Below are 21,944 nucleotides of genomic sequence, written 5' to 3'. Positions count from 1 at the left end.
CTCAGGGACTTGGGGGAGAGCATTGATGCAGTTTATCTGGGCACATCACATAAAGGATCAGCCTCTGTTGCTGTTATGTCTGTCTCTGGCTGAGGTGTGAAGTTGCTGGTTGGTGTCAGTGGCAGTGCTATTTTTTGGAGACATGCTATAGATGAACAATGACAGCAATTGCTCTCTCATGGAGACATTTGGGCACTTGAACAGTATAACATCTTGACCCTTCTTGTGTTTGAACTGCTTTCACTTTAGACAAAAATGTCATGACCAGTCACAGGATCCAGTTAGTTTCCCTGGCAATGATCATGAATGAGTAATGAATTCTACTTCTGGAATAATTTGGCACTAACCTTTATTATGTCCTCTGTTGTTTTCTCAACAGACTTAAGTTTCTTTAAAATTGCTTCTTCCTTAGCTGAGACTTCCATTTCCTGTCTTTCCAGAGCCTCAATTTCCTTCTCCAGTCTGCAATCACAGTTGTATTTGATTTAATACCAGGCAGAGAACAGCATTGTAGAGGTGATACATTGTGAATATGGACATTATTAGTAGGGCTGATTCTACTTACCCTGACAAATTTTGCTCTAATATGAGATCAGCTTGTACTTTCACATGCTTTGGGAAACAACTTGTGAAATAGTATTCTCTTTTAAAAATCAAAATACAAAAATGCCAAGATAGTTTTCCATGGTTCATCATGTGTGAATGTGGGTTCTGGGGTTTCAGAATTCCTTGATAAACAACAGTGCTTGACTGACAGCCTGAAGTTTGATTCTTCAGGGGAAAAATCTTAATTAAAAATGCAAGATATGCTCATGTGGAATGGATATTATTGTAGTGTGCTAGTAGTCTAGTCCAGAGCTTGTGTAGGTACAGACTTAGAAAAACTAGAAAGTTTTAAGGACTCCTCTTTGGCACTGTGTACTAAGACTTTTACAGACATTCATGGACTCCTCTTTGGCACTGTGTACTAAGGCTTTTATAGACATTCACGTGTCCTTAGTCACTCATTGGCATTTTATGTACTTAATTCTCTGGGGCAAGTGCTGGAATCTCATTTCTGTAAAGCATTTCTCCTCAGCAGAACAGCAGTCACATAATACACACTGGTACAATGCACCTAGGACAAGCAGCTGGGAAGGTTAATGTTTATCAGCTGAGAATGTTAATTTTTTTAGGGACCTTTTCATTAGAGGAGGAGCCTTAATTGTGCCCAAGGTCTACTCAGTGAAAACTACAAGCCTCTTATGGATAACAAATTCACAAACTGGATATTCTTTAAGTAGGCTACTTGGCAATTAACTTACTCTGTCAGATTTTAATGGTGTAAAACAGAACTATCCACCAGTTAAACCTTGACTGATGTGCTAAGTATTTTCTTTTAAAACCTTTATTGTTATATAAAAAGAAGATTGAAACTTAGCAGTCAAAATTTTTGGGCTATCTACACTTGCTGTAGGTTTGTATCTTACTTAAAACCAGTCACAGCTCCCTTTCCATCCCTCTTTTTTACATGTTAAGTCTATATATATGGTTTCTTGCATGTTAAAGATGAGTACAATGATTTAGGCATCTTTTTCCTAATTAGAGTTTTTATTTTCTTAGCAGTAAGGTATATGACAAACACTTCTAGACAGAAAGGTCCAGGACAAAATATTGACTCTCTGTGTGAGAGAGGGAGAAAGCTATGCCTGGTTGTCGTGGCCTAAAGCACACCTATAAGGTAAAGTATCTCAATCAAATTCTTTGGTGACTTGAGCAGGTGTCCTGTGTCCTATTTTTGAAAAATTCTTTTTGGACAAGACTGTTCCTTTTTGCATAAGTGCTTATTTGTTGGGGTTTAGATAGCAATATGTCTTATTAGCCTAGTAGTTGGGAAGCCACTTTTCCATGAAGATCTATAATCAACTCCAGATTTAACTCTGAAGTGGGACTTGAACTGAATGTCTCAGTCTTCTGGTTCATCTACCTTTTCATTCCAAAAGAACTTCTTCTAACTTAATTGAAAAAGAAAAAAAGCAAATTTCAAATCCTTCCGTATTTGAGTCAAATATGCCTTCCCTTGGTTTTGAATCTATGTCAGAAACTGATGACTGTAGACTTAAGGCAGCTGCAACTGATATCACTAGTTTCTGAGGTCAGTCAGAATAGTTACAACTAGATGCTCTGGGACCAAGTTACAAATAGGGTAATAGAAATGTTTGCCTATAACCCTAATGGAACAAATTGTGTTATGTTTCGAATTATTCTTTACCAGTTGTGAGGATGCACAATACTACACCAAAGTCAATATTAATAATAAAAGTCTGTCATCCCTTTGAAGTAAGCAGACCAGAGCAGCTGAATGCAGGCCAGCAGATAAGCATTATTTATTTCCTTCTGGGGTGCCTGTTTGAGGAGTCTGAATTAACATGATGGCTCTTGCCCTTTGTAGACTCATACACAGAGCTACACTAACAGGGTACTACATGGAGTTTTATCTGTTAGTGATGTTATCTTCTTTTTTGATATACAAAGTTATCAAAGACCTCAGAATGGAGATGGGAAGAAAAATACATTTAGGATAAAAGTGAAAGCTAAAAAAAAATATATTTAAAAGCAGCTAACACTAGCACAGACCTCAGCTCTGCAAGATTCCCTTAGAACCCTGCTCAAAGGTACCGATTATAGTGCTAAAATTTAAATTTTTTTAATGGAGATGAATGTTCTTGGACAGCTATAAAAGAAAGTAATGTAATGACCATGTGCCATATTTCTGCACTTCTTACAAACAGTCTTTATATATTGAAGTGTTTTTAGATGAGACTTGATTGCAATATTGTCATAATGTGCAAATTAATCATTAAAAACTCACAGAAGCATAATGAAGTGATAAAACATTTACCCAAACTATGGGTTTATTTCAGGTTGACTCTAAACACTCATAGATACACAGTGGAAAGAAGTGGAGAAAACATCCTGAAGGTATTAAAAAAAAAAAGGGAGGAGTGGGAAGAAAGAGAAAACACAACCTCAAATAAATCAAAGATGATAAACTCCATATATTTACCTAGGTAATAAAAAAATTATCGAAGTTTATATATGCTCTCACACCCATAGCAACACCCACTTCATATGGTAATTAAGAGAACTGATTCAGTGCTCAGTGAGGTTACAGAAGAATTCTCATACAATTTAATGGGATTCTAGACCTTAAGTATATCTTTTGCACTCATACTTGTAGATAGACATAGATTTTATGGTTTGTTTTCAGAGGATGTTGTGAGTGGCCTCACTGGAATTTGTTGAATTGTAACTTATAGGAGATGCAACTTGTATAGTTTAAAGAAATTGAAGTCCTTATGGCTTCACACAGTTGAAAAGTTAGGCCAGGATCTTTGTGGTGTGTTTAAATCTTTAGAAACTTCTAACTCAATGACATTTCTATGAGTTATATCACAGTTGGTATTTGCCTTGAAAGAGACTAGCAGCTACACTAGCAGTTATAAGAAACTGTCTTTTGACAGTGCTGCTGGTTTTTGTGGAGAAATGGAAGTATGACATAGCTCCTGTACTAAATCAATCCTTTGAATGTTTGTCCTTCTCCCTTTGGGTAGTGCTTATTATTTGAGAGGGGAAAATAAGTAGTATAGAGGAGTGGATGAAAGAAAAAACCTTAAAAGCCAAGATAGTGAATTGAAGGTTCCTCTGCCAAAGAAGTAGCCAAATTAAGAAAATCTATGGCGTTTACCTGGCTGCTGTTGGCCACCAGCTGATCTGGTGGGGTTGGCACCACTGCTACCCCAGAGAAAATATGTGCAGCTTAAGAATGAAAAGCAGAAAGGAGGATACCACCCTGGAGAATTCCTGACTGAGAGGAGAATGCAGTTTAGCAAGTTCTCACATGTTTTGAGGTGAGTCAAATGCTTTAGCAGCTCTGAAGTAGAGCCTTAGTCTGCCTTCATGTATCACATTACAAACAATGGAATAGACCTTAGTTGTTCTGCATTTTTAAGTATGTTGTTTAGCAACTAATTCCATCAAGAATGAGTGTTATTAGTTGAAGATTGAATGAGAAAACAGGACTCCTAATTCTTCATTCAGCTTGTACCCTGAACAAGGACATGTTCACTTGGCTCACTGAAGCTTCTAACATGTAAAGGGGATAAATAGGACAGATAATGTAAATGTAATTTTTTGTTTGTAACCAAAGCATTCAGTGACTTGTCTGAAAGGTGGTTCAGGCCACTTGCTATTCACTGTTTTGTCGTTGATACAAAGAATGGAACTCTGCTTTTTATTAAAAAATGCTCAAATCTGAACTGATTAGCAGACATAAACTTGCTCTGTTTGACACCCCAGTAAAGAATGTTTCAAAACAGAGGTCCCATTTAGGAGGGTGATGGGAAGGCCCAGGCCACTACTGGAAATAATCTGCTTACAATTGCAATTGTCCTCTCAGCAGAAAGAAACAAAGACTGGTCTAAGGGTATTCAAAAAGACTTTAAAGCGAGTTAGATTTTTTTTTAACTGAAGATAAAACTCAGGCAGAAAAATCATTAGAGTGGACAGAATACACCTGAATCAAGTGAATTTTAAAAGATGCTTAGAAGAAAGAATTCTACTGAGCCTCAATAATTTATCTTACTTCTGCTGTGTGACATGTCTACAGGATCAGTTTAGCAATCTTCGATTTACAGGACAAGTCAAAGGTCAAACAAGCTTTTGTTTGCTTGGGTGATATCTATGGCATAGGAAAAGCACTGTGCAAGTACTGTATGGTGCATATTTTAGGATTTGTAGTGGACATTGTTCATACTGAACTCCCTGTTACTAGGTTTCTGTATCCCTACTGGCTAGTTTGAAAATGGCTGGAGTATGTATAAACAAAATGTAATGCTATTTGGAAGGCAACATGGATGTTTTTTATGGATAATAGCCTTTGGCAGACAGCTGTCAAGGAATGGTAGAAAATGTACTTTACAGCAAAAGGTGCTTGATAAGAATAAACCTGCAAAAAGACTAGTTCAGAGGGCAGTTTCTGCATGACTCCAGGTATGTTGTTCTGCCTCTGTTCTCCATCTGTAAAATCAAACCTCCTTTTCTGAGTCCTCTGCGTATCATGAAGATAAAAGCTGCCAAAGACTCCAACGTGTGTATATTGTTTGCTTAGGAGATTAAATGTATCAGTGATGAAAATATTTCTTTTGATATCAAGGCCTTACAAACCTCCAGACTGTCTTTAGACCTTCAGCAATGGTGAATTAAGCCCTCTTAATTCAGAGTGGCTCAGGAATGTAATGAGCATTTCCGTACTGATTTTAATTTCCAGGATGCATTATACCTGTGAAGTTGTTGTTATAAGAGTGAAATCAGCATGTCATTTTGTGTTACACTTTCTTTGTTAAATAATCATTTCATGCTGATGTAGTCAGTGAAATCATTTCACTACAGGTAATTCTGAAGTATTTCAGATGTATGTCAACAAGTAGGAATAATTTTAAGGAGGAAGCAATTTGTTGGAACTTCCCAGGAGAGGGTCAGAGGCAGGACAAGCTAGTTGGTAACAATGGTGTTAACAACAAATAGCTGTGAAAATGCTTAGTTTGTCATGAAAAAAATCAGTTGCCATGAAAAAGCAGCATATATAAAAAGAAAAGAGTAACCACTCATGGGTTTCATTAAACAGCAAGAATAGTAAAACAAATAGCCATATATTCTTGGAAAAAGAATAATATTTTTGATAAGAGAAGAAATTCCAGCAACTCCCATCAAGCATTTATTGCAGTTTTTTTCCACTGTAGTGCTTACAGTTGCAAGTAAGCTTATGACTTTTCATTAGCATTTAAATTGCTGGTTTATGGTCAGAATATCAGCCATCTAGATATGCAAACATTACTTGTGCTTGTAATTAACTGAATCTGGAACTATGTAGGAAAAGAATTCATGCCTTTCTCCTAAAAGCAGACATAAAAATAGAAAATAAAAAAACCAAAAAATAACCCCAACAATATCAGCAATACTAAAAAACCCCAAACAAATCCACAAGCAAAAACAAAAAACCAGAAAAGCAAATAAAAACCAACACATCAAATCTTTCATCCCTGCATCCCACCTACATGGGAAAGAAATTCTGAAACGGATTTTTTTTTTTTTTTTTTTGTGCATGGTGAGGGTTAATTAAGTCTCTAGCCAAAATTCCAGTGAGAAGGTAATAAGCATATTTCCATAGTTAGGCTGTTACAGGCTCAGGTGTACATTGACTCTGAGCTGAGGAACCTCTGCCTTGAGTGCTATGTGTGTCATCTTGGTCATGCAAATACACAGTTTGCCCATTGGCAGGGTCTCTGCATCTAGTCCTTGTAGGTATCAAAAAATAGAGATGGGCTGAGGTGACCCATGTTGAGATTTAAGAAAATGCAACTGGGACAAATAATGAGTTAGACACTTTAATTTCTCCTTCCTTAAACCACAAATGTATTTAGAAATCTTCCTTTAAATGCCTACAGGCATCTTTTAAAAGATCTGGAAGTTTCTAATTCAGATAAACTAATATTTATAATCTCTTGTCAAGTTTTAGATCTATAGATCTACAGCATCCTTTGTGATGCTAATTTTCGTACATGAGTTAAAGGCATTTTTCATGTATGAAGCTCCAGTTGGTTTACTCTTTCACTGTTTGTAATAACGATAAATTCTAATCATGCTAAAAAAGTTTATATGGCCACATCCAGAAAAGTGAAGCTCACTGTGTGTGTTCAGTTTTGGTCTCTGAGGAAATAAAAGTTGAGCTGATGACAAATTCAGGACAATAGCAAAAACAGTGCCAAAAAACTACAACTGTGGTCATAAACTTAGATTCTGCAAGACATAGGAATGACATTACATATGTGAACAATCTCTGAATTACTAGTATAGGCAGGATTTTGTCCTAATCCTGCATTCCAAGTCTTTCTAGGGATAGGACAGAAGGACCTGCTGCCAGCATCTCTGTGAGATAGCTCAATTCCAGTGACTCAGGTGCAGAGAATCCTAAAGGTATGTTATGAGCTGACAGACTACAGTTAGGTGCTGGAGATACTCTACTTCCTGCTAAAATATTTCACTGTTTTTAAGGCAGTCACTGTGTCAGGAGTTCAGTATCTCTCCTTTTCAGTGGCATAGACATGCTCAGACCTCTACTATAGTAGCTTCACTTGTTCTTTACTTGGGTATCATCAAATGAGCTGGCAGCAGTCTAGATGTAGGCTATATCAGGAGAATAAAAGCATCCTTCCACCAGCACAGCCACATGCCAAATCCAGTTCTTCACTTGGTTCTGAGACTTTTAAAAAAAATATAAAAATTTTATAGATCTCCCATCACCAAATTTCTTAGGGCATAAAGGAGAGATCTGCTAAACCTCCAGGCTTTACTCAAAGTCAACAGAACTTTGAAAATCTAGTCTCTCCTTCCAGTACTTGGAGAAGGGCTGAACTTCCAGTGGTTTGATGGGGAACTACTTGTTCAGTGCAACTTCCTTGTTGCTCCTTAGTCAGTCCTTCCCCATCGTGGTGCTCTTTTCTGGTGATTACTGACAACCTGCTGGGATATTTCAGAGCATGCTGTCTACCTCCTACCATTGCAACACAGAATTGTAGAGAGGTGTGTAAAAAGCTGTTCTGTTGAGAAAAGTGCTTTTGAACAAGAAGTCAGCATAATCATAGGACAGAGTAGCACTGGGCTGCTGCCTGCCAGCCAAGGGGGAGTTATTGTTTGTGTCAGAGAGAGAAAGGAGGGAAGCAGGTGGGAGATAACCAGAGGGGGTAATCTTGGTGACAGATTTGCCAAATGAGTGTGTGTAGGAGGACAGTGGAAGAAGAAAAAAGTATCGAGGAAAATGCTGTTGAACTGAAATAGAGGAAGAAGCCTCAAAAAAGATGATGAAACTTTCCAGAATCTAAAGAAGCAGGAACATTTCTGTGGGTGCATACCAGTCAGTATGCCTGGACCCAGGAAAGGAGCTGATTGTGTACATAGCTCTTTGGTATTTGGGAAGGGCTAACTGAAGCTAATAAGCACCTGGAATAATGTTTGCACTAAATAAAGGAGTCACTGGTGGGACTGTCTATGCAGTTTAATGTTAGGCCTGTGTGGCAGTGAGGCACTAGGAAATGAGATTTGTAGTAACATCTCTAATGAAAGGTAGAAAAATACCTTTGCTGTAACAGGCTTCTGGGAATAAATTGTGTGCAAAACAGCATAAGAAAGTGAAAATGAGCAAGTGATGCTAACAGGGATAGGCAGCATGTTCTGTTCTGAAGTGCCATGTTGTAGTAAAAGTCAGGTATTAAAGGCTGTGCAGGACCTAATGAAACTGAAGAACTTTTAAACCTATTTGCTGTTACTTTGAAGTTCTGATTCAACAATTGCTATCTCAGAGCAAAACCCATATATTGTGCTTAGATCTATTGGATAGAGCATGAAAGAGATATCTGGAATTAGAGAAACAAATACTCTACAATGTAGCATGCAACTTGATAAAGTTCACAGTATGGAAGCTTTCATTGTATACTCCCTAATTCTAGCTGGCTAGAAAACATAACAAAGATTGCTTTATACTGTGTAAGTTGTATATGTTTAGGTCTTACTGACTTTTAAAAAGGGACCATTTTAACCCAGACACAAGGGCAGGGGTACTACCCTACCTGAAAATGTCTTGTTCCAGCTCATGAGTTCGTTGTTGGTCCTCTTGATTCTGCTTTTGCATTTCTTCTTGCTCTTTTGAGGTCATAGAACTAAAACCATCCAAGAGCCATTTTTCTCTCAAGGCCTTTTTCTGATGGGTAAAAATAGAAAAGTAAGTGAACCCTAAAAGTTAGGGTATTCAACCATTTACCATATTTGTTTTGATGCTGTAGATGTCATCTCCATTCCTGTGCTCTATCTAGCTTGAGGCAACCTAACAACAGTGAGTGCCACCAAAAGAGAAATACTAAACATTTGTGCTTTGAGGTTGATGTAAAATCAAACTCATTAAGAGCCACATCCCATTTTATTAATCCCCCCAACAAATACATAGAGGGTGTTGGCTGCTGTCTGTAACAGACTGATATTGATAAGTGGATCCAGTGGTGTGTGTGTCCTCAATAAAGCAAACCAGTTGTATCAAAGCATACATATAACACACTCATGCAAAAGGCTCCAGCCAGAAATACAATAGTTTTATTTCAATAGCCCTGATTTCTGAGTACATGGCACTGCATAAATTCTGGGAGGAGGTATAAAAGGCAAAAGTTTCTGTAAATAAGACTGTATAGGAGGGAGAGATCTCTAGGGAGTTAAGTGATGCAATGCTACCCCTGGAGCTTAAAAGGATCTTGGGTAATTATGGTAGTGAACCCTCCTTTCATCTGCTGAAGATGTGTGGGGTAAAAGTAGGACTGGAAAGGTGGAGTGTAGGTAGCTGATGTCTGGTTAGTGTTTTAACAGACCTGCAATGTATTTAAAACTGCTGTTGTAGGGGCAATCCAGGGCTTATGTATTCAGGTCCTGACCTGTTTAGTGCCCGTGGAGTTCTTTCTGTGCCGTAGTGGCTTATAAATGGGTGTACTGCATGTGCATAGGTAAGTGGCTCTCTCAGCTGTGCTGTCAAATTCTGCAAAATACGTCTGTATGCACTGATTGCTTCCTACAGCTGCTTTACTATATGGCAGTGGCACCTGGAAATCATCAGAGTTCTCTAAAATACTTCTGGTGTAAGAAAAAAAGGTATTCATGGGGATAAGTTAATATTTGCAGCTTGGAAGTTGTAAACCATGCAAACTTTCTTGCACTCCTTGTACTCCTTTCAGTCTAACTCAGGAAGATAAATCCAGTTGCTGCCTGGGGGAAGGATCTGGGACTTCTTAGTAAAACTCTTTCAACAGGGGAAAAAGCATACATATAAAGTTTTTAATTAACCGTGAATGTTTTAACTATAATTTAGATTCCTTGAGCTGTCTGATTTCTATGTTAAGTTTTTTGTTTTTTCCCCTCCTATATAGTTTTGTTAATTGTAGGATGTGGATGCAGATTAAATTGAATTTTGACTACTGCTGCTTTGAGGAAGAGCTGTGCCCAGCACTGGTAAGAAGGCTGCATTAACCTCAGTGCTGCCTGCAGTGGCTGTTGGAATCTTTGTCTGCATTCTCTGTTGAGTCACTTAAACTGTTGCTTCCTGCACTTTTCTGTTTATTGTGTACTTTACGTGAGGTTATTACTGAGGCCCAAAAGGCAGAGAAGGATGTATATAGGACCTGACTGCAATTAAAAGCAATTTTGCACTTGCTTGATGTGTGATATATCTGATGTCATAGTAAGTGGGTCTAAAACAGGCTTGTTGGGAAGTCTGAGGCACTTCATGGTACTAGGAAATCTGTGGGAAATAAGGGCTCCTCAAGACTGATGTCTTGAGCCTTGACTCTGTAGAACCACTTGGCAGCACTTCCTGGCAATTGTGCCTTAGGCTCTAATGAAATAAATGCAGATATTAATAGAATAGTTTTATGTGATCTGCTAGATGCATATAGCCTGGTGTTGGCACAACTCTTATTGACCACAAAATACTGTGTTCTCAAACTGGAGGGAACAGAGTTATTAATTCCCTTTCAATCAAGATGTTTAGATTTTAATCATAAGTAGGGCTCTTAGCAAAGTGAGGCTTTGATCCTGGCTGGAACTGAATTAGTCTAGCATTGATGTCTCCAAAAATAAATCTATAATTCCTTGTGAGGTTTACAGCAGGGCTGCCAATGTAGGTCTCAGAAACTGATAATATCTACGGAAATAAACAAAAGTTTCGTGTATGTATAGGGTTAGGCCCAAGAAAACCAACTCCCTAAATACAATCATAACACAATAGTGTTATTTTTGCATTTTTCTAGAGTAGTTTGCTGCTGCTCCCAAGTAAATGCCATGTAATCTATTTCATTTAATTAGCCATTTGTGAAAGAATGACATATTGTGCAGTTTGGAAACAGCCTTTGAACAAAAGGCAGTTTCAAAGCTGCTCCATCCAGGCAGCAGCACAAACCAGTGCAGGAGCAGCTGCTTTGGGGCTGCCAGGTTCATTTCCTTCCATGTCAAATGTCTCTAGCTCAGCGCTAGGTTGTGCATGTCTTATAGCATTGACGTGAAAGCGCTTTCATTTTGCATGGGGCTAGGTGTGCATTTTGCATGGGGCTAGGTGTGTTAAGGGAAAGGGATGTTTATACACTGTGATGTGATAAGACCATGGGAATGGCCAAAGTCCTGGAAAGGAATGACTTTCTTTTATAGGTCATGGTCACACCAGGAGTACTGTGACAGTATTCTGCAAATTGTGTGAATAATTTCTGATGTGTGTTCCAGGTATATACTCCACTGTAATCCTTAACAAGGCTGGACTAGCACTGAAAGATATATCCTTCTCCAATATAGTTCTACCAGATAACTAAAATCTGTTACGAGCAGGGATTCCTATTTACAAAAAGGAAGTTTAACCTCCCCCAGCCAGCAAACTAAACATACAAGAAAAAACCCCAACCAAAAAAACCCACGAAACAAAAACAACCTTTTAATAAACCTGTTGCTAAGAGTTATAAATAGGAATGAAGGACAAAATGAGGAACAGGATAGTGATATCCAGTTAACAGAACATCTATATGACATTGAGATTTACTGACTTGCAATAGTTTCCTAGGGGACAGGTGTGAGTTATGTTCAATAGGTCACAGAGTTCTACGATTCACCATGCACAACTGATAGGAGTATAAATGAGTGAAATCAACCTGACTTGCTAGGGAAAATGTTCCTTTAATAAAATTTACTGAAGTGTCTAAATGTTTTAGAAGTCTAAATCTGTTTTAAAGCAATTTATGCACTAGATCCTTTTGCTGTATGACTCCATTGAAACACCTGAATTACTCTGAAGCATAAACATTTATCAAAGGACACAGCTTCTAGGGCATCAAGCAGAGGATGCTCTTGTGATAATGTGGCATTTGATATTAGGTGCCTGTCGTATTACTCAGTTGGAAAATGTAGTCAACATTTGCCCCAAATAGATTGTGATATCTTAGTATTTACACACCATACATGTGTGTGTATATATATATATATGTATCTATTTAAATATATGGTTGATCCTTCTTTGCCAAGTGAATCATTTCCACTACAGATCTTTGATTTGTCTCATATATGCAGTATAATTGATTTTAATTGAAAAACTTTTCTGTATGATATCTCTATGATTTTCCTTAGAGCAGCTAGGGAAATCACATCTTCTATTCCCCTGCTAAGGAAAACCCTCTCAGTAGTATTTTTTGAAGGAGTGTTTTAACCTCTATAAAAACTCCATAAAACTTCTTCAGAATAAGTGCAAGGTGGGCTTTTGTTTTCTTAACTTATAAAACTCTATAGTACTGACTAATTTTAGCTATAATCAAGCAATAAATCTGTAAGGAAACTGCCCTAGGGCTCTGTCAGCACACAGCAGTAGTGAGGATTAGCTGGTTGTCTAGAACAGATCAGTTTATCCTTCTATAAAGAAGGGCAAAAGAGTCATTCTGAATTTATGGCCATGGAAACTTGAAGTATACCTTTCAGTACTCCATGTAACCATGTACTAAGATGGGGGAAGACAGTCACATGCCTTGGAAAAGATATTCTCCTCCCTTTTAGACAAGATATTACACAGATGGCCAAGCTTGTCCTTGGAGTAACTACTTTCGAATAAAACTTGGGCTTGAGTGACTTTTGTGTTGGCTCTCCTGGCCTAGTGAACTAGTTTATCATAGCTTCTCATTTTTTTGGCTTGACACAAAAGAGGAGGGTGGATGAAACCCAGGATCTGGAGCTTGTTTTGAAGAGGAGTCTGTTTTAAATATGTTCCTCTCACATTTGCTCAAGGAGACACACCACACTCCTGGTGTTAGATTCAACATATCTTTCTTGAAACTGTTTATCTGCTCACATAATGAAAAGGGTATGTAAAACACCAAGCTTTGCATGTTTCTAAGAAGCACAGATTTTGTCTCATCTCCCTAAATGACATGTGCTGCCAAATTGCAATAGATGTTTAAAGAACAGTGGTGGTGGGTAAAAATCACTGGAATTTCATGTCTTTGCAGAGGTGGATCTTTTAGTTTCTTAGTAATTTAGATTTTGTAATCCTGAGTTTACCAGGCCATATTTAAGGACAGTATTTTCAGGTTTTCAACTTTTATTTTGCATATAAAATATAAATAAACAGCATTATTTTACTAAAGAGTCATTAAACAAGCTGACAAAAGCCTATAGCAAAAAAAAAAAAAAAAGGCTGCTTTTTTCCTAGGAAAAAGGTGCAAGTAGACCTCATGATTGTGCTGCACTCTGTACCAAGTGAGGTTACTGTAGTGGGATTAGGGAGTGAACACACCCAGTCTGAAATGTGAGGCTTAATTTTCATGTGTGAGTTATTCCTGGTTATGATCTCATTTTATGCCATGAAAGTGATCAAATAACATTAGCTTTGGAGTGTAATTTTTTTCAAAGAGTGATGCTTATTAAAGTCAAATGGGGTCCTGGCAAGACTCCAAAAAGCTGTGAAAATTTGACAGTAAAAGCACGACTTAAATGCACGAAGATTTGCATTCCTAAATGCCAAACCTTTATTCATGCTCAATGACTTGAGGCTATCTTTAGTAACATAAATCCAACACTTACCTTTAAATGTTGGTGTTTCATTTTTTCCTCTTCCACTTTTAGTCGTTTCTGTGTAATTTCTTCTTGCAGTTTTCTTTTGTCCTACAAATTAAGAGAACAATAGAACTTTGGTTAGAGAAATTATGAGTTAATAAAAATATTGTGTAAGTGTTGTTCAGTAGGGTGAAATCAATCCATGCAAATAAAGCTTTATTTTAAAGCTTATGTGACACTTAGGCAGTGCATAATTCTTAGCAGCAACATCTCAAGTGTCCTATGCAGGTATGGTTTTCACTGCTCTTTCTCTGAAGTACATTTAAACATGTTAATGGCCACAAAGGAGGGATGGTCAAAATAAAAGTGATTTACTCTTGGAAAGGGTAGGGGAAGAAAATGGAAAGAAATAACATTGGAGCAGAATTATACATGCAAAATGAGACTGAAAATGGGTCCTGACCAAAATTCCTAAGGCAGCCCACACATCTTTTAGGAGTGGAAAGAGTCTGCATGGTCTACACTGTGCAGCTGTGATACATCACTAAATGAAATGGGCTGTCGATGAATCCAGCACTGAGTTTATGTATCCTGTACCTAATAGCTGAAATAAATAGGAATAAACAAAGACTTAGAAATTAATTTCATTAACTGAATAAGTGTAAAGATGAACACAAAGAAATGCAGCGAGCTTCAGATATGTTGTTACATCTCATTTAAAAAAAAAATAATTTTTGCCTGTGCACAGGCTGTTTTCATGGCTGCTGAACTTTAGCAGCCGAAACCTCAAGTAGTGCTGATCTATCATAGTGCTACCTTCATCCTTGTTATTACAGATTATAGATAAAAGGAAATGGGTGAACAGTCCCTGAGCGCTGGCAATGCTTGAGCCTCTTGTGTCTTTGGATAGCACTGTCACGTGGAGTATCCTTGTGGCTCCTCTGTATGAGGCCAAACACTGATTTAGGACTCTGTGTCCTCAGCAGCCAGGGGGAAAGAAATCATGCCAAAAGAAACCAACTTTAACAAGGCATATTAATCAACTATTCTCTTGGTCAGCTTTAGTGCTATAAAATTCTGTTATTTGGCATGGCACCTGCAGCACTTGTTTCTTGGTATGTTCTAGGGAAGTACATTGAATCTTCTGTTGTCCTGTGCAGAAGCATTTGCTGACTGGAGGCTAATGCCTCTTTCCTTTCAATTAGAACAGCTGTGGTTTAGGAAGGAGTTAAGTTCTTCTCAAACATAGGAAGAGTCTTGTCCTTGCAGCCCACCTGAGGAGCCAGCTCTGTGTAAGGAGCATAGAAAGTTTACACAAGGCTGGGAGTTGTTCTCCACCATTTCCCTAGGATGTGCTTTTTGGAAAGAGGAAGGGATGTAGTGTGCTTTGCTAAATCACTGTTACTGGAAATTAGAAATTAGCAGTTGGGCCACAGGCTCTAAAAGACAGTTTGTTGAAGGATAGGAAGTAGAAGAAACCACCTAGCCTTGTCCACATCCAGGGCAGGACTACAGGCTGGACACGTACACTGATAGTGTGCTGGGATTTAGTAGGTGGACAAGTGTGACTGATCTCCTCTCTCTTGTAGTCTGGAAAGTGCAGTAGTTACCTACAATCACTACCTGTACTTTGCAACTTTGCCTTGATGATGTTATTCTGCCTCTTTAAGTTGGGGATTTTGCCTCAAGACACATGTTACCTTCATCTCTGTAGTGATTTTGACTTTTGCCAATGCTCTTTGATGCAGTTAACTAAGTTACTGATCTAGGATCACCACAATGTCCCTCTTTAGAGAGTTTATTTAAGAGCTGCTGTGCAGGATTTTACCTCACTCATTCCTGATTTTGGAGACATAGCATCTTGTCTCTGGCCTTCACACCTTTCCTTAGGAAATATTGCTGATCTCATTGTAAAAATGGCTTTTAAATAACCCATCATTAGATGAGCAAGGCTTGACAAGAGCTTGCGTTTACAGATTGTTACAATTTTAATGAAACCTCCTTTTGTCTTTGCTAAAGTTCTGGATAAGATTCTTAGCCAAAGAATGAACTTTTACTTGGATTATACTATAAAAATATTCTAAGTCAATTTAAATATTCTTTTTGTACCAGATGCTGTAGTAAGAGTTTGGGCATTCTGAAATGAGGAGCTGTACACTAAAGTACTGTGCAGAAAGAAATTGGAGTGTAAAGGCATAAATAACTGTGTTATAAACTAACTGAGTATTAAGGAACCTATTCAATAATGAAACTTTTGCCTGTTTCTTTTGTTAGAGGTCTATGGTTCTTTTGTATCCCTTATTTTTTCTCTTAAAGTTTTCTACTTGTATCCTTTGGTGTTCTGGCATGTTTTAATTTCACTGGTTGCTATTAAACATCCATTATACAATTAACCAGATTACATAGGTTGAAATATCTAGTCTATATATCACATATATAATTTTAGTCTAATGCCAGAAGCTAAGAAGTGTAAGGAATCTTTTTGAACCTTGTGTGCCTTTTAAAACCTGTTAGAACACTTTCTGCAGTGTCTTTTGCTATGCTTTGTCTGCACATCATTTCTTGCTTTATGAAGCTTTGACTATACAGCTAGGGGAATAAATGTTTGTTCCTGGATAGCTAAGGGATCCGTGTTTCTACTAAACTTCATACTCTGTCCCTGTAGATAATCATGTTGCTGGCAGAAGTCCTCAAATACTCTCTTACTATGCTCTTATTAAAGTGAGCAGGAGTTGCTTTTTATGAAAGAACACCTTCAGCCCTTCCTGTTTTGCATCAGTGCAAGGTAAGACTTGAACTTTGGTCCTAATTTTCACTCCTACTGAAACATGTAGGAATCTTTCCTGACTTTTAAGCATAGAAATGAATTGTGTTCTAAACTGGATCTGTCTGAAAAAAAAGGGAAACACATTCACAGAGCAGTGGCTTGTGAAGCATCTTGTGTGCCAAGTCCATTAGCTTGTGTCAGTGTTCTACAGTGGTGCCAATGCTGGTGGCCTTGGTCCCATGGCAAATGCCATGTACTGTCAAAATCAATGGAGCAGCTAATGTTTTAGTGAATCTGTTTTTCTTTTCACATAGTTTCCAGAGGTTAAAAACATTGAAAACATTAAAGCTTTCATATTTCAAGATATGACAGTCTCTCTAACAAAACAGACACATTTGATTTTTTTTAATTTTTGTATTCTATATACATCAGCCGGTGGAAGCTATGTAAAAAAGAAAGGAAGGTTCCTTTTCAAAGCTATGGGAGCATCAAAATATTTAATAGTAGCAACAACAAAATTAATGTTTTCCTTTTTTATTTGCTATATAGAGATGAAAAGCAGTTTGGGAACCCCTACTAGCTCTATGAGAGCCAGATGCTGTCAAGGAGTCATTTAGCACAGAAACCAATCAGGTTTAGTGCAGGTGCAGTTTACTGCTCTGAGTGCCCCTTGCTATCCTCTGTTAGATTCTTTACAGCAAACATCTGGTAGGTAGCCCTTGAAATTCCCAGGTATGTTACTTGAGACAAACCTTCCAAGAGTCACCAAGTAGCTTGTAATTATAAATTTAATGTGTTGTTTTCCTAGTCAGCTTGTACTGCAGATTCTTAAGCCTGATGAAAACTTCACCCTATTTAGGATTCTTCATTTCTGCAGTCTGTTATAACAAGTACACTGAGTGTTTCAATTAAACACTGTCAACTGATGAAAGTAGAGAACGAATAGTTCCTTTACACAGTAAGTGTAATAAGTCATGGCCAGAACTCAAGTATGATTTCCTATTTCTCGTAATGCAAGACACTGGAAGCTGCTCCAGTTTCTTAACAAAGTTCTTCTCCAGTATGCATCTGGAGGCAAAGATTCAGCTGGAAGATGCTAACTCTAGAGTGCTGCCCCATTCCTCCTCCTAGATCCCAGGGAGTATAAAACCTTGCAAGGCCTGGACTTCTCTGGAGAGCTAAAACAATTGTTATCTTTTGAGCCCATACGCTAGAGACAAAGTCCAGGTTGTGACCCTGGTTCAAACATCATGACAATTAAACAAACGAATGTACTCTAAACCCTCTAAAATATTTCAAATTACCGTATTGAAGCTTGTGTCAGGTCTCAAGTAAATATGATAAATGGGCCTGTTGGCTTTTATCAAGTGTCACAGTTAAAACTCAACCGAAATAAAACTCAACCTATTTGAGTCCTCCAGGTTTCCAGTTATGCCTTCTCACATTTATTTTGATTCTAATAAGGCATTTTTTAATTCTGCCCACCAGTTTGTGTCACAACTAATCTATCATGCTAAGAGTGTGAAAAATACCTTTGTTTCCATTATTTGTTTTTAAACAAATGCCTGAGAGAGAGAGAGCAATCCCTCTGGAGGTTTCCTTTCATCTCAAATGGCCAAGTTTACTTCCAGTTTAATTCTTTTGTAACTGAATAAGTTTCAGTGGACATCAGAGGAGAATTTGGATTCAGCCATTTTTTATTACATCAGGTTATATTACTTTAAAAATAACTCAGTGGTTCCGTTTACACACTATAAATCAGTCAGATTTCACTTTAGAAGAGAAACTGAAAATATTTTCTAATCTATTCATCATAACTTCACTGGGTCTTCCCTCTGAAAACTGACAGGTAGGAATTTGCTTAATTCAAGCTTGTCTTTACTTTTCAGACAGAAATACTTATGGTAAATCATCAATAATTCAGAACTTGTATTTAGTTCCACAGTGCAAACCAAAAATCTTTAATCTCTCAGTCTTGTGAAATGGCAAAATTGATTTGTTCTGGAATTCTCTAACTGCCTTTTGACCTTCAGGCAAACACTCATTATGATGACAGTAATGTGTATTTTAGACTGTCCAGTAGTGATTTGCACACATACTTTCACTGCTTTGAATTTAATTTGAAAGTGCAATACAACCCATAATAAAGTCAGTACAGGCAACTTAGCTGTCTTAAAGCAATGGTTTATAAACCAGAATTAAAAACTAACAATTTCAAGCAGACATAAAGTCCTTTCTGTCCTGGAATAAATCATCCTTCAGCAAACACACAGCAGCTCATTAACACAATACTACTTCTAAGCCTTTTTTTTTTTTTAATAGCAAGTTATAACCGTAAGCACTTACTGTTATGGCCTGGAATCTTTCTTTCAGCAATTCGGCTTCCTCCATTCTACAAATCAAAAACAGACAAGTAGTGAAGGAAAATAGAATGAGACCATAAGCAAAAAGCCTCCTGGTGGGGCTACAAAAAAAGCTGAGGTGATTTGATCCAATTCCAGAGCAGAGAGAAAGCAGAATTTTTGACTTGTCAGAAGAGTCCCTGAACAGATGAGCAGATCAGTCCAGACAGACACATGTAATGAGGGTGTGGAGAAGAGGCAGACAGGGAGAGTGCTGGCATGAGTTGACTGACAAGTTGGAACAGTGGAGCACAAGCCCTTTTCCTTCAGAAGCTGCCAACTCTTTGTTTTAATGTGCTCGGCTAGCGTGCCATTACTTCCTTAACTGTTAAATGCCCAAACCAAAATCTCACAGGACTGTGGTAGAAATAAACTTTTATGATGTTCCTATTTCTCTTTCTTCTCTTTCTCTATGCTTCTGGTGATAAAAAGATATTTTAAACTTATTAATTATTCCTATTTGATATTAAACTTATTTCACCTGCATGTTTTAACCTGTTGTACTATTAGCAGTGTTGATGGCATGAGGTTTTTTGAGACTGCAGATTTCATTTAGTTTCCTAGTCAAAATTTTTAGAAAAGCTGTTTCATAGCTGGAAAAATGTTTTAGAACTGCTAACCTAAAGTAAGAAAAACTTTAAGCAGTCAGGTCTGTTATTGAATGCAAGTGTTAATCTGTGCAATTCCTGGTCAGCTATCTGGGACTCAGGGGAAGCTTTGTCTAAGTAAGGATTTCAGGATCATCATTTCAGCGTTACCAAGATGAGTGTAAAATGCTAGTGGCTCTCATGCTGGGTTTCCATTCAGCTGACTTGCTGTGTGCTGCTGCTGAAAACAGCATTATGCTCCGAAGGGATGGCGTACATTCTGACCTTTCCATTTACCTGAGTGACAGTCAGCCATCCAAAATCAATCTAGGAAACTTGCAGAACAAGTGGAACTGCCTCTAGTAAAATCCAGTTGTGGAAAAAATTCTAAGTAAATCAAACAGCATAAAGATGTAATGTGAATCTGGAATCCCTTTGTTACCTGAAGTATCATGTAACTTATTTCTTTGTAAGGACACCAGCAGGAGTGTCAGTCAGCATGTTTGGTTTTTATCCTGCTAATTCATTAAGATGACTAAACTCTGCAGGATTTGGTGAGGGGTTTTATTTCACATGCCAGGACCTGAATCTTGGTGGCAAATCAGGTTCATTACTAGCAAATTCTAACATGTTACAGAATTAAACACTTGATGGTGAAGTTACAGCCTTATAATTCAATAGAAATCAATATTTAATTTCAATTTCCAACTTTCTAGTATGTCATCACTCATCTGTACACACAAGCAGACTGTCCCCCTCTGCACTGGAATTAAGGATGCATTAATGTTTGGTTTGTACTATGATCCACCCTGAGGTTTTGTTCAAACTTGCAGAGACCCCGTGTTTTATTCTCCAGTGAAGATTTTACTTTTATTTTTAACATATTAATGTATGCCTCATTTGGTCAGCACCTGAAATTAAAAAAAATTAACACATAAAAGCAAATGTGAAGTTCAAAGGCAAGTGTGTTGAGGTATATCAAGAGACAGATTACATGGGAATTTAAATTAGGTTGGTTTATGGATCTGAGAATAAATTCAACCCCCCTGTGGAATTGAATATATTCATGCTGCAGAAACCAATAGAGAGACAGTCTTTCTGTTTAAGCTTTCATAAGTTAGTATAACCTGCCTTATTATACTTCAGAAAAAACCAACAAATTTTTGTCTTCTATGAAGTTCGTCTTAAAATTTAAGTGCTTATGTGGACTTCAGAATGTTTAAAAATACTTAAAGCAGCAAATGATTGCATCAGAAATTAGGAAGTCTGTTTTGGGCCAGCATATGTACTCTGATATAAATAAGACTTATTCTCAATGGGTGGAGGAATGAGATCTGTATTTCAAGCTCAACCTAAAATCAACGGGATTGCTTTGCTTGGAATTTTTATGATGTAAAACATTTTCTGAAATGTATGCTTGAAAAATTATTTAAATGCTTTTAAAAACCCTACTTTTGGATATTATATAGGTACAGACCAGAAAAGTATTTAACGTGTGTTTCCCTAACCTAAACCAGTAAGTTGAGGTAACCTGAAGAAGGTTTCTAAAATGGTGCTTCCCTTTTGAAGTGACTACTAGTAAGAAAGTATTTTAAACCCACTTTAAGCATTTAAAATTGTTTAAACATTGTTTATATCCCCTTGCTAGGCAGGATTTGTTGTTCAGTCAATAGGTTGTTTTCCAGTTATCTTAATCCTATTCTGCACAGGATTTATGTGCAGGAGAAGAAATGGACCAGCTGTCATTTTGTCTGCCTCCTGAGCCTGCTGCACCAACAGGAATATGCACAGACTAAAGGTTAGATCAGTGAATTTGAACAGCTGTGTTTTCAGTCCACAGGATTCTTGGAACAAGGGTTTTCAGAACCTGTCTGCCACAAACATATCCAGAGGAAACTATCTTACCTCATCTGCAACTTTAAGGGGAACAAAAACCTGTATTTTTCTTTTGGTAGAACAGATTCTCTGAGTTATGAAGAAAATGTTAGTGTATCATGTGATGAGTCATACAGGTTGGATTTTTTGGCTTCACTTATCCCTTTGTTCATTTCCATTTTGCATACAGTACCTAATGTGAGTAATAATGATAATCTAGAGCACAAGGTGAAAGAGTTGCATGATGAAGTCTTACAGAAAAGCGTGTGGGAATTTAGAATAATGGAGCGTCCTGAACCAAAGCCTAGGAGTAGAACCACAGAAGCACTTTCACAGCTGAAAATGCAAGTTCTGTTGTCCATTTCTGAGCAATGTGTGAGCACTGGAGCAAAGAAATGCTGTCACTCAGAGCTGTAGTGGCTCTCCCTGGCCATACTCTACATGCAAAACCACCCTCAGTTCTACACCTACTCATTGTACTGGGATTTCTTTTGAAACATGACATTAACCTCAGGTAATAAATGTACAATGTAATATAGATTGTTAGTAGCAAGCAATTGCCTCTGAGAAGTAACTTTGCATTATGGTAAGGAGCAAGAAGCTTTCCCTTTTTCAAAAAGTGAGTTTGAAGTGAATGGAGTAGATCAGATTGTTATCAGC

At 37.6% G+C, this 21,944-nt stretch overlaps 1 protein-coding gene across 1 annotated transcript in view; it reads right to left on the bottom strand.

The window, feature by feature from the left end:
* The window catches only part of PALMD (palmdelphin), a 48,946-nt gene that overhangs the window by 7,081 nt on the left and 19,921 nt on the right, over positions 1-21,944 (bottom strand). The window contains exons 2-5 of the mRNA XM_009069996.1: positions 18,767-18,812; positions 13,681-13,761; positions 8,664-8,794; positions 348-462 (exon numbers count right to left, since the gene is read on the bottom strand). Of these exons, the coding sequence (XP_009068244.1) occupies positions 348-462; positions 8,664-8,794; positions 13,681-13,761; positions 18,767-18,812 (373 nt within the window). The remainder of the gene's footprint in view (positions 1-347; positions 463-8,663; positions 8,795-13,680; positions 13,762-18,766; positions 18,813-21,944) is intronic.

This window comes from Acanthisitta chloris, unplaced genomic scaffold (genome assembly GCF_000695815.1).
Source record: "Acanthisitta chloris isolate BGI_N310 unplaced genomic scaffold, ASM69581v1 scaffold5272, whole genome shotgun sequence".
Lineage (NCBI taxonomy): Eukaryota > Metazoa > Chordata > Aves > Passeriformes > Acanthisittidae > Acanthisitta > Acanthisitta chloris.
This window is presented reverse-complemented; position numbering and strand designations above follow the sequence as displayed.